At 43.6% G+C, this 13,190-nt stretch overlaps 1 protein-coding gene across 1 annotated transcript; it reads left to right on the forward strand.

Annotated features, from left to right (window-relative positions):
- Positions 1 to 46: 46 nt before the first annotated feature.
- LOC132293651 (uncharacterized) lies at positions 47 to 11,587 on the forward strand. Its single transcript, XM_059791204.1, has 4 exons — positions 47 to 710; positions 1,842 to 2,066; positions 2,370 to 2,753; positions 10,794 to 11,587. The coding sequence occupies exons 1-4, from the start codon at positions 153 to 155 to the stop codon at positions 11,268 to 11,270; spliced, it is 1,644 nt and encodes a 547-aa protein (XP_059647187.1). The 5' UTR covers positions 47 to 152; the 3' UTR covers positions 11,271 to 11,587.
- Positions 11,588 to 13,190: the final 1,603 nt, after the last annotated feature.

Below are 13,190 nucleotides of genomic sequence, written 5' to 3' on the forward strand. Positions count from 1 at the left end.
GCAATATCATTAGGCACTTTGTGCTTATAATATGCTTATTATTATTTTTGCGCCGCTGATGTTCCCGCCTATAAAGAGCTCAGAAATGCCAGTAGCTTGGAGGCAGTGAAACGCACACAACGTCTCAAAAATATTTTCAAGAAATTCAAGAGATGTCCTCTCTGGGTGGAGTCGGAGATGGAGACATGCTCATCAAGAATAGATTTCTAGGGTTTCTAATTTGGCAATCGGTTCAGTCAACAGCGATTTTCCTTCTATGTAAATCCTTGCTTCTCTCACACTTCACTCAAAACCCTCTCTCTCCCTCTTTCTCAGGCTTCCTCGCTTTCCTCTTATTTAACCTCTCTCTCCTCCTCTTCTCCGCCTCCGTCTTCGCCGTCGCTTCTCCGCAACCCCACTGCTCCGCTTCCCCGTCGGAACTCGCCCTCGGACTCGTCCGATTCATCTTCGTCTCCGGTGGTCAATCCCCGTCGTCCGATTTTCGTCGGCGGGCGACGGTTTCTTTGGGTTTTCTTCTGTTCTTGACTTCGTCTGCGTGGTCGGGTTTTTTGTCGGTGGTTTGTGTTTGCTGGAACTGCGACGCTTTTGCTGGACTACCGACGCGGTACCTCTTGGGGACACTAGGGTTTAGGGGTTTGGTCGTTGGGTTCTTTTACGGGTTGCATTATATCTTCAAGAGGCGATGGGTTTTGGAGTTCCCCATTATTCAGGTGACTTTTAGTATTTGTTTGTTCTCTAGGTCTTTCATTTTGTGTATGTATGTATGTATGTGTGCCTGTCTATATCTATATATGTTTATCAGTATCAGTCTTTTGCTAGTTTTGTGCCTCCTTTTAGGTTAAATCTTTTGATGCTCCGCCTTTAATTCAATTTGGGCAATCTTTATATCTGAGAATCTCAACTACCCTAATATGGTGGATTGGCTTTTGTAGACTTGGGCCAAGTTTTCCATTTGTGAGAAGCCATGAATACTCGAAAACATTATTGTTGCTTTTGGGAGCACTGAATCTGTACTTTGGATTTGAGATTGAAGTAAATTTAGTTCAAAATTTTAACCAAATCTCTTTCAATGCCGCTGATTCGGTTCTTTCAAACATAGCATATAAGTAATCAAAACATCAATCCTTTCCTTTTAGCAGTCAGTCTTAGCATCCAAAATGAGAATTCTATTTTTGTTTTATGATTTTATTTATGTTACAACAACTTCTGAGTATAAGATACTTATTCAAGTTAATGAACTATGTATATTGAGTGGCTTTGAGGCAATTCATATGGACTAAGACACGACTAAATTCATATGGATTTATGAGAATCTCCAATGCCAAGACACAAAGACATGAGTAAATGTTTATAGGAAAGGATTGATGCTTAAAAGAGTCGTCCGACATGGCTACTTCATTAATTTGAAAGTCCTTGAAACATAGGTTTTGAGATTTTGGGAAGCATACGTCTATTATTCAGTGCAACTTTGAAGCATGTCTTTTAACAATATTTAGAGAGAGAATAGTTTGATTTGCTGCTGGGGTTCACAAGTTGGATCTACCATTAGCATAACTTGCCCATAATGTTGCTGGCCTTCTGTTGCTAGTAGCTGGACTGATATGATACCCATTTTATTATTACAACTGATGTGTTCATATGATCAACATTCATGATCAATTTTTTAACTTTGTATCTCAGAGTTATCAACTCACATTCATCATATTTGTTTCCTCTTTGTGGAATTTGTTGTTCTCACTTGTATTTATATGCATGTCATTTGGAACTGTAGTTTAGTTTATTGTGATTTGGTTTCTTATTGATCATGCTTGTGACTAAGTTCTGATTGCTCATATCTACAGCGTCCTCCTTTCTTCAGCTTCAAGATGGGGATCCCTTCAGCTATTGGAAAAGCGTTAAAGCTTTCAACTGTGGGTTACCTTTTCTCAGCTGTGCTGACAGTTTTTCTGCCTAATGAGTCTACCGGTCAAGTTACAATGGGAAAATTCTTGGCTGAGCAGATCATCTTTTTTGTTGGAAGTTTCATAGTTTTTCTCTGTTGGGAATTAAGCCATCATTTACATCAGGTTGGTTCTTCAAAATCAGTTCTATTGCAATTTCCATCCCTGTTTACACCCATTTAGCTGCAATTCTTTAGAGAGGCATTGCATATATATATATATATTTTCCCTGAATGGGATGATTTCATTAAAAAAAGAAGAAAGAAACTGGAGTACAAGAGATCAGGGGCATACTAGAGTACATGAGCTGGCATTGCATATCAGCTCATGTACATTAGGTGATAGTTTAAATTACAAGATACCATCTATTTCGAATTGTTCTTCAATATCATTTCTAGTGTTAATGGACATTTTTGAGTGGTTATATAGGTGCTAAATACAAAAAGGTTCATATTTGCACCCCCAAAGGGATCAGCCGCAGCAGAAACAAATCCAAGTGAACCTCTCCTTGCAGCACTGGAGGGTAGCCCGCCCAGATCTCTTCTGCAGTATCTTGCTTATCTTGATCTCTGCATGGTTTGTGAACGTAATGTTGATACTTGGCGTAGAGCTGCCTTCTTTGAGGAAACCGGAGATACTTACAAAAGAGTTATAGCTGTATGCTTGAAGCCCCTAGAACAACTAGCATTGAAGTTGGGTGAAGGTTTGGATGGTTCTTCAGTTGAGAAATCCTTACAATTATCTCATCAGTTACAGTCACCAACGAATTCACAACTATACTCAAGATTCTATGAACCATTTAATGACTTGCAGGTACTAAATTCATTGTTAAATAGGTATTCGGATTATTATTAGCACATATAATTCTTGCTTTCCACACGAATTAATCTCAATGTATGTTTAATTCTTTCTTTTCCCTTTGTTTATCTTACTGTTGCCTTTATGATTTCTTGTTTGTGCTGTCATACATCTCTTGGGTAGAACAGGACACCTGTATTCAGGTCCTATTGTCATGTTTATTTGGCAGTCTTCTGTCTGCAAATTTAGGGAATTCATATGTTGATTTTCTCAGTTCTGATTTTTAAATGTATGTTATCTTTACTCTGAACATCTTGTGCCACTTTACATCCTCTAGGTTGCTCCCTGTCTAGAGGATTGATTTACTCCTATTGATTTGTTATTAAAGGACACTCTACCGTCTGCAGAGGATTTCTTGATCTTCTTTATGTTTATAGTAGTAGTGGACAATGGTCAAATAATTTTTCCTTATGTACTACTTTATTACATCCTTCAGGGGATCTCCGCCTCTCAATATTCAGGTCATGTTCGGACAGTTGAATAAAGGGTGCAGATAGAATATGCATATCCATTTTCTTTAATAAGTAAAATATTCATTAGAAAGGCACCTAACGGATGCATTACGCAATGCATATGCTATGCTAGTAGGCAAATTTAATAATTATACTCTTATCCCATCCAAATGCTCTTATAGAATAACGTACAAATAAAATAGCTCCTGTGATCCTGAAATAAATAGGGAATCCCACACCTACAAAGGATCTACTCTTCCTGTGACTCCTGTCATTGTATCTTTTCCACCATAGACATAGTGGAGCTGTCTGTCACACAGTACTGACTCTCCTCCCAGTCTTTTTAACTTCTTGAGCCGGCAAGCTCATGCTACCCACCAGTCTCGGGTATCATCCACCCCCAAAAAAGAGTAAGCGCAGAAGTTTCCGCAGATATCCATCAACCCAATGCAGCAAAAGATGACTCTCTCTCCATCCCTTTTTACACAAGCAACACTAATTGACTATAATGTATCTCCTCTTCAACAAGCTATCTAAGGTCAAATGTCCCCAAGAACTGTCGTCCGTCTAAAGATTTCCTAAGAAAAGCCCTCTCACCCACCTCTCTTAAGCACCTTGTACTGAGATCTCACATTGAAAATACCCTCTCGATTGTTCCACCTCTCAAAGCATCCTCCTAGCCCCATACTATAACTTGAGCGTACCGAAGGAATTCCAAATTTGGGGAAGGAATAGGTTTAGTCACACTTATAACAGAACTGATTCCTCTTACATGTTTATATTATAGTATAATGTTATGGTATATGTGTTTCTTGCTCTCTATCCAGATGTAATTTTGCCTTTTGTGCTTCAGTATGTGGTTGTTTCAGTTATGATTGTCAATATAACTTACTCAGATGGTGTGGGGGAAATGAGAACCTGTATTGTCAATTCATTGTGTTCCTAAGATTATGTATTAGTTTAATTAAACCCTACGGTTCTTATTATTTTTAACGATTCACTATTTACAAATTTGGATGATACATTCAACATGGATTTAACAGCAAATATTGTGTGAAGTTGAAATATTCAGTACAGCTAGACAGCTTTATATTTTGTGAAGCTTATTGTCACACCCCACTACCAAGAGGCTATGCCACGCAGGCGCCACGCAGACGCCCAGCAGATGATGACATGGAGCCTGCATGGACTGGAGCTTTCTAGACTTCTCTACACAAGTATGGAACTTTTTGGAATTCTCTAGATTAGTGTGGAGTTGTCTAGCCTTTTCTAGACTTGTCTAGAGTTGCATAGAATTCTCTAGAATTCTCTAGACTTGTCTTGTACATAGTAGATAGTTCTAGAGTTGTGTAGATATTTCTGGAAGATTCTAGACACTAAATCTAGGCCACACATTTGTACACATCTAGAATGTTCTTGTAAGGCCAAAGGCCTATAAATAGGAGGTGGGAGTTCATTTGCTCCTCACCAAGCAACTAAGTTGTAATCTCTCCTCTCAAGCAATACAAGTTCTATACATTCCCAAACTCTCTTGCTCACTTGCCTAACCTCTTCCTACACACCCAAGTAAGCAAAACACTTGTCTAGCCTTAGTCTTCACTAAGCTAGCACACTCGGGTAGGCTGACTTAGCACTTCAAGGGGGCTTGAAAGTGTCTAAGGCTGCACGGTAGCTTGAAAAGGTTCAAGTCTATGACAGTTGGTATCAGAGCTAAGGTCGTGAGGCGTCACACCTTGTGTGGAGGAAGCTATGGCGGAGCTATCAGACGTGACTGGCACCCAAGAGGAGACTCTACGTGGAAGGGAAACAAATCCCCCTCCAGGCGGAGTGAGGACGAGGGCTAGGTCGAAGGACATCATGGCGGGCTTAGAGGCACGGGTGGCAACGATGGAGGGGTCCATAGCCAACATGTTGGAACAGCTTGAGGATGCTCACCAGCGCATGGATGGGCTGGAGTCAGAGGATGTTGAGGTCCAGAATGCTGTCAAAGGGTCACTCAATACCTTAAGTGGTGACTTTCGGCAGGAGCTCCAAGCACTTCGAGAACTTATGTTGGGGGAGTTCGCCACCCTACGTGGCTATGTTGATCAGGAGCTTGGCACTTTCCGCGAGCAAATGGAGGAAATGCGAGCGGACTGGACATTGTGCAAACGGGCGGTGGCGTCCGGCACAGCTACTACGGGGGTAGTAGCACCCCGGGTTGATATTCCCAAGCCTAAGTGCTATGGTGGGAACCAGGTAGCGAGGGAGTTGGAGAACTTCCTCTTCAGCATGGAGCAATACTTTGAGGCTACGGGCATGACCGATGAGACCATCAAGATACGCACGGCGACCCACTACCTCACCGACCATGCCATACTATGGTGGAGGAAAAAGTATGGTGACATAGGCAAAGGTACGGTCTCTATTGATACTTGGGCTGATTTCACTAGGGAAATTAAGAAGCATTTCTATCCTGAGAATGCCGAGGATGAAGCTAGGGGCAGACTCCGAAGGCTAAAACAGGTTGGGTCGATTCGGGACTATGTGAAGGAATTCACTAACTTGACTCTTGAGATCCCGGATCTATCCGACAAGGACTCTCTTTTCTTCTTCATGGATGGATTGCAGTTGTGGGCTAAGACGGAGTTGAGGCGGCGCAACGTGCAAGACCTTGCCACAGCTATTGCAGAGGCGGAGTCCTTTATTGATTTCAGCTTCAAGAAGGAACCCTCGTCCAAGCCAAAAGACAAAGACAAAGACAAGGGGAGGTATGCCGGCAAAGGTGGGGGAGACAAGGGTGCTGCACCCCACAAGGATTGGTCCCGTAAGCCAGGTGGTGGCCATGGAGGCAAAGAGGGAAGGGAGAACAAGGAAGGAGCACCCAAGCCTAAGGGTTCTTGCTTCATATGTGATGGACCACATTGGGTACGAGATTGCCCAAAGCGGAAGACCCTCAATGCCATGACGAGCCGCTATGAAGAACAACAACAGGAGGAGGCGCAGATGGGTTCACTGCAAATCCTTAATGCCATCAAGGCTAAAACTGAAGTCCCTAAGGCGGCGGCTAAAGGGCTAATGTTCGTGGAGGCGAGCATCAATGGGACACCCACACGTGCTTTGGTAGACACGGGTGCATCCCACAACTTTGTGAGCCTTGACGAGGCTAAGAGGTTGGGCCTCAAGTATAGCAAAGAAGGGGGCTCCATGAAGGCAGTTAACTCGTCGGCAAAGGCTATACATGGCATGGCACACGGCGTCCAAGCATGCATTGGCGAGTGGGGTGGCCACATAGATCTATCGGTGGTACTCATGGACGACTTCAAACTAGTCCTTGGGTTGGAGTTCTTAGACAAGGTGAGAGCCTTCCCCATTCCTTTTGCTAACACTATGTGTATTATGGAAGGCAACACAGCATGCATGGTGCCGGTGGAGCGAGGCGCCAAGTTGGAAGCCCAAGCTTTGTCAGCTATGCAGTTCAAGAAGGGCTTCAAGAAGGGAGAGACTAGCTACCTTGCTACGTTACTGGAGACACCCGATGATGAGCTAGTCCCTTCCACACAAGAAGAGGTGCCTAAGGAGATACGAGCCGTACTAGACGAGTACACGGATGTGATGCCTAAGGAGCTGCCCAAGAAGCTTCCACCTAGGAGGGAGGTGGATCATAAGATTGAGCTGGAACTGGGTTCTAAACCCCCTGCTTTGGTGCCCTATCGGATGGCACCCCCAGAGTTGGAGGAGTTACGGAGGCAACTTAAGGAACTGTTAGAGGCGGGCTATATTCGACCATCGAAGGCCCCATATGGCGCACCGGTGCTGTTCCAGAGGAAGAAGGACGGGTCTTTGCGCATGTGCATCGACTACCGGGCGCTCAACAAGGTGACTATCAAAAACAAGTACCCCATTCCTCTCATTGCCGATCTCTTTGATCAGCTTGGTGGAGCACGCTACTTCACTAAGCTTGACTTGCGCTCGGGGTACTACCAGGTGCGGATAGCGGACGGGGATGAGCCTAAGACTACGTGTGTGACGAGGTATGGCTCTTATGAGTTTCTTGTTATGCCGTTTGGCCTCGCCAATGCACCTGCTACTTTTTGTACTTTGATGAACAAGTTCTTCCATCCCTACTTGGATCGCTTTGTGGTGGTGTACTTGGATGATATTGTTGTGTATAGCACCACTCTAGAGGAGCACGTGCAGCACTTGAGGGCGGTCTTCCAAGTCCTACGGGAGAACGACCTATATGTGAAGACGGAGAAATGCTCATTTGCCCAAGAGGAGGTGTTGTTCCTAGGGCATAAGATACGGGATGGCAAGTTGATGATGGATGAGGCAAAGGTGAGGGCCATTCAAGAGTGGGAGCCGCCCACTAAGGTGACAGAGCTACGCTCATTCCTTGGGCTTGTCAACTACTACCGCCACTTTATCAAGGGTTACTCGGCGAGAGCAGCCCCATTGACAGACCTTCTCAAGAAGGCGCGTGCTTGGAGTTGGACAGAGTCGTGCCAGGGGGCATTTGATGACTTGAAGAGGGCAGTTACGGAGGAGCCGGTACTTAGCTTGCCTGACCATTCCAAGCCATATGAGGTGCACACGGATGCATCAGACTTCGCTATTGGGGGCGTGTTGATGCAGGAAGAACACCCCATAGCTTATGAGAGCCGCAAGCTTAATGACACTGAGCGGCGCTATACTGTGCAAGAGAAAGAAATGACGGCGGTCATCCATTGCCTACGTACTTGGAGGCACTACTTGCTCGGGGCACAATTTGTGATCAAGACGGATAATGTTGCCACCAGCTACTTCCAGACACAGAAGAAGCTTAGCCCCAAGCAAGCTCGTTGGCAGGACTTCCTAGCGGAGTTCACTTACCATTTCGAATATAAGCCGGGCAAGGCCAATGTTGTGGCGGATGCACTTAGTCGCAAGGCCGAGCTCGCAGCTATTAGTCGGCCCCAGCACTCTCTTGTGGAGCGAATCAAAGAAGGGTTGCAGCATGACCCTCTAGCCAAAAGCCTTATTCAGCTAGCTAAGGAAGGGAAGACTCGGCGCTTTTGGCTAAGGGATGATTTACTTCTCACTACAGGGGACCGACTCTTTGTGCCCAGGTGGGGCAACTTGCGGAAGGAGCTAATACGGGAGTGCCACGACACCAAATGGGCTGGTCACCCAGGTATGCGGCGCACACTAGCACTCCTTGAAGATTCTTACTATTGGCCTCGGATGCGAGATGACGTGGAGACATATGTGAGAACTTGTCTTGTGTGCCAACAAGATAAGATTGAGCAACAGCATCCTGCAGGCCTACTAGAGCCACTGCCTATTCCGGAGAGACCTTGGGAGAGCGTCTCTATGGATTTCATCACTTGCTTACCCAAGTCAGAGGGTTGCGGGAGCATTATAGTGGTGGTAGATCGGTTCAGCAAGTATGCCACCTTCATACCCGCACCAGCAGACTGCACAGCAGAGAGGGCAGCAGAGTTATTTGTTGACCATGTGGTCAAGCTTTGGGGAGTTCCGCAGAATATTGTCAGTGATAGAGACCCGCATTTCACGGGTAGATTTTGGACGGGACTCTTCAAGAAGATGGGGACGGATCTCAACTTCTCTACGAGTTTCCACCCCCAATCAGATGGGCAGATAGAGCGCATCAACGCTCTCCTGGAGCTTTATTTGAGGCACTATGTGAGTGCTAATCAGCGAGATTGGGCCAAACTCCTTGGGGTGGCACAGTTTTCTTACAACTTGCAGCGGAGTGAGGCTACCAATCATAGTCCATTTGAGGTTGTCACCGGACGACAGCCTATGACACCCAACGCCATTGCTTCAACTTGCGATGGTAAGAGTCCGGCGGCCTACAAATTTGCCAAGAGGTGGCATGAGCAGTCTGACTTGGCTAGGGCGTACCTTGACAAGGCGGCAAAGAAGATGAAGAAATGGGCCGACACCAAGCGAAGGCGGGAGGAGTACATAGTGGGAGACCAGGTGATGGTTAAGCTACTACCCCAACAATTCAAGTCCTTCCGGAGCGTGCATAAGGGACTAGTAAGGAAGTACGAGGGCCCGTTCCCCATCGTCAAGCGGGTGGGCAAGGTCTCCTACATGGTGGAGCTTCCACCCAAGTTGAAGATACATCCAGTCTTCCATGTCAGCATGCTCAAGCCTTATCATGAAGACACGGAAGACCATACTCGGGGCATATCGCATAGGGCACCCACGGCCGTTGTCACATCCTTTAATAAGGAAGTTGATTGCATCCTTGCAGATCGTGTGATGAGCAGGAGAGGTGTGCCCAAATATACAGAGTATTTAGTGAAATGGAAGAACCTGCCAGATAGCGAGGCGAGCTGGGAGCACGAGGATACACTATGGCAGTTTGCAGAGCATATCCAGCGGTTCAAGCAAGAAGACGCGACGAGGGCGTCGCGAGCTTAGGTGGGGGAGAATGTCACACCCCACTACCAAGAGGCTATGCCACGCAGGCGCCCAGCAGATGATGACATGGAGCCTGCATGGATTGGAGCTTTCTAGACTTCTCTACACAAGTATGGAACTTTTTGGAATTCTCTAGATTAGTGTGGAGTTGTCTAGCCTTTTCTAGACTTGTCTAGAGTTGCATAGAATTCTCTAGAATTCTCTAGACTTGTCTTGTACATAGTAGATAGTTCTAGAGTTGTGTAGATATTTCTGGAAGATTCTAGACACTAAATCTAGGCCACACATTTGTACACATCTAGAATGTTCTTGTAAGGCCAAAGACCTATAAATAGGAGGTGGGAGTTCATTTGCTCCTCACCAAGCAACCAAGTTGTAATCTCTCCTCTCAAGCAATACAAGTTCTATACATTCCCAAACTCTCTTGCTCACTTGCCTAACCTCTTCCTACACACCCAAGTAAGCAAAACACTTGTCTAGCCTTAGTCTTCACTAAGCTAGCACACTCGGGTAGGCTGACTTAGCGCTTCAAGGGGGCTTGAAAGTGTCTAAGGCCGCACGGTAGTTTGAAAAGGTTCAAGTCCGTGACATTATACTTAGTTGTGTTATGGAGGTGATGTAGTTTGGGCCTTGACATAGAGTCGATTTTCAATATAGGAACCTTATTTCTGAACTCTGATTTTAGTCTGTGATCTTTCTAGAGTGTCTCCTTTTAAAAGGAAGAACAAACCATTCTTTTTTATGCCAATTTTCAATGTTTTTTGTCCATCCGGTTGTATAGAATTATTCCATTCCCCTTGTCAGAAAGAACAATGAAAAAACAGAGATGATGCTAGATTGGTTACTCAAATTCAAGTCATAGTAATATGAGAGGAAAGGGTGGAAATAACTCTTGCCCAAATTTATTCCGCCACCTTGGCTAGAGATATTGATGATAAAAGTGCAAAATGGCACATTTTAAGAAGTTACCATTGAAAGAGGTCTTAAAGCTATAAATATTAACGTGCTTAAAGATCAGTTATAATGGCATTTCCACAATGAAAGTGTGAACGTTGAGAGAGAGGAAAGAACCGTGTTATGTTTCTGTGCTAATTAAAGAAGCTAATAATGTTTGCCTACTTTTATGCAGCTATGTGCATGGTGTGCCCGGGCGAGCTCTTCACTTACAGCTCACTCACACAAGGAGGACCGATTTGGGGTTGCTCAACTCTCTGGTAGCAATGCGGCTGTTATCTCAACGCTATTGTCCTGCTTGCTTGCTGTTGAAACATTTATGGGGAAGAAGATCAACTTGCAATCCCCAAATCTTGTGACGGGTCCGACTTTTATGAAATTTGCAACAGTGAGCACAGGAAGGAGTGATGTGGGTTTTGGTGGCACTGGAAAAAGGATACGAAACCCTCAGTACTCGAAAGCATATTGTATGGCTGACATTCTGAGGACTTCTATTTACTGCATCTTGTCTACTTTCCATGATGAGATGCTCAGTGCTGCTAAAGCAGGACTTCTTGAGAAGGACTGGATCATGAGTAGTAAGCCTCCTTATGGTACCCACGGGATCCTTCTGCAGAAATTGAAGCTTTTCTTATATTTCAACGCTAGCTAGTGGTGTGCGTAGCAGTGTTCTCCTTAACTACTTATCTCAGGTATGAGACCAAAATCTGGAATTTGGCAATTGAGAGAAGTTGATACTTCCCGCAATTCACATTTTTGTTGGGAAACAAAATCAGAGGAAGAGAACCTGTAATATCATGTCACCTGTTGTTTTGTAGCATCAAGTTGAATTGCATTTGTATTTATGAAAGCTAAAAGGAAAAAGTTTTACTGCAAGGTGATATTGTATTTCTTTTGGTGGCAATTACTGTTAGCTGGATTACTCGGAACAAAAGCCGAACAAAAAGTTGCATGATTATGTTTAAAGAAGATGCCAATCGTGTGCATATGATAGTTAATCATGTACACAATCAATCTGAAGTTGAGACACCATGTACACATCACACAAGAACTTCCCGCATCTTGATTTCTATTGTCTGTGCAAGTCTTAACAGAGAGATCTCTTAAACCATGATTTCCCATGATACCCTTCAATGGTGAATCCTTTTTTCTTTTTTTCTTTTAAGTTTTACCTACCATATTTTTTACTGATACAGGGATGATGTATTGAAAGAGTGTGTGGATTGATTGCAGCCACAAGGATTCACCTTTGCATCTTTTTGAATTCCTTTCATAAATTCTAACATTAGTGGCAAACACGTCTTGCCAGTGCACATAGCCAGCCATCTGTCCCCATCATGCTTGCCACATAAACCACCACTAGTTATATATATATATATATATATAAAGGCTATCATGGTTCGTCTTTTACGGCAATCCATGAACTTTACTTTGAGTTGCTATGCAACTATACACAGTACCAATGAGCCATTGGTCGGATGGTATAATTCCTTCTCCCTCAAAGGGAGGAGATGGGGGAGTTCTGTTGTGGGCAATTTGTAATCTCCAAACAAAAAGCTATAAGGACATGTTCTTTGTGTACAAATATAAGCTTCAAACGCGGCGGTTATTTTTTATATATTTTTTTCTTTTGGTAGAACAACTTTCATAATACTCCTAGCTGCTGCCAAACTAAAACCAAGAGCAAAGGTGGTTCAAGGAGCTAATTAATGGAAAGCTATTCACTCACTTTAAGAAATTGATTAAAATAGATTTCCATTATTTTTAGTTCTCTTTCTATGACTTGGCCTAATGTTAGATGGATGGTTATTGAAATAGATGTAAGTTAACGGTCAATCCTAAAGAAGCAAAGGAACTCTAATTTGAACCTTTTTTTTTTTTTTGAAAGGAGAATAGGTATCAACACTACCCCCAATCCTTGGTGCATAAAAAATTTACTAGATTTAATTTCTTTATTACAGAATTTGGTCTTAAAGACCTTAAAAATGGAAAGGCACGAGAAAATTCAGTTGATTGACATTTTTGTCCATTTTCAGGACCCTAAACTCTTGAAACAGATCTTTAAGTCCTTGCTATACTTGATTATGCACGGAATAACCATATACAGCTCTTTCTTATATAAGTTATAATGAAAAGGAGCTTTCCAAGTGCCTTGGCACTTCAAACACCACATTACACGAAAGAGGAAAATTGAAGTGGAAGGTACTATGGCTATGAAAGAAACAACTCAGGCATTTTATCACCGTGCAAGCCATATCAACTCAAGCCCAACCATGATAGTTCGTCGTATTGTCCGATACGCGACTCTTTTTCAAGTCCGATATGCGATTCATATCAGTCAGTTTTGCACTTATTCTGTCCGAGTTCGTTACACTGCAATCATGACCAATACCGCGACCGTAAACAATACTGCAAACATGATATATGTTTGGGCTTGAGGTTATTGTATGTAATATGAGGTTATGATTTATTTAATATTTTGGTTCATTAACATATGTATGTGTGTGTGTGTGTGTGTGTGTGTGTATTTATATATGTATGTATGCATTATATGCATGTGGTGCTGGAAGGA

This window comes from Cornus florida, unplaced genomic scaffold (genome assembly GCF_030987335.1).
Source record: "Cornus florida cultivar Cherokee Brave unplaced genomic scaffold, ASM3098733v1 CherokeeBrave_3.0.0_Hap2_Chr02, whole genome shotgun sequence".
Taxonomy (NCBI): domain Eukaryota; kingdom Viridiplantae; phylum Streptophyta; class Magnoliopsida; order Cornales; family Cornaceae; genus Cornus; species Cornus florida.

Bases quoted from the DNA above. Each gene is read 5' to 3' on its own strand.
- LOC132293651 (XM_059791204.1), top strand. From the start codon at position 153: ATGTCCTCTCTGGGTGGAGTCGGAGATGGAGACATGCTCATCAAGAAT. The intron at 711-1,841 runs GTGACTTTTAGT...TCATATCTACAG, and splicing joins TGGAGTTCCCCATTATTCAG to CGTCCTCCTTTCTTCAGCTT. The intron at 2,754-10,793 runs GTACTAAATTCA...ACTTTTATGCAG, and splicing joins AACCATTTAATGACTTGCAG to CTATGTGCATGGTGTGCCCG.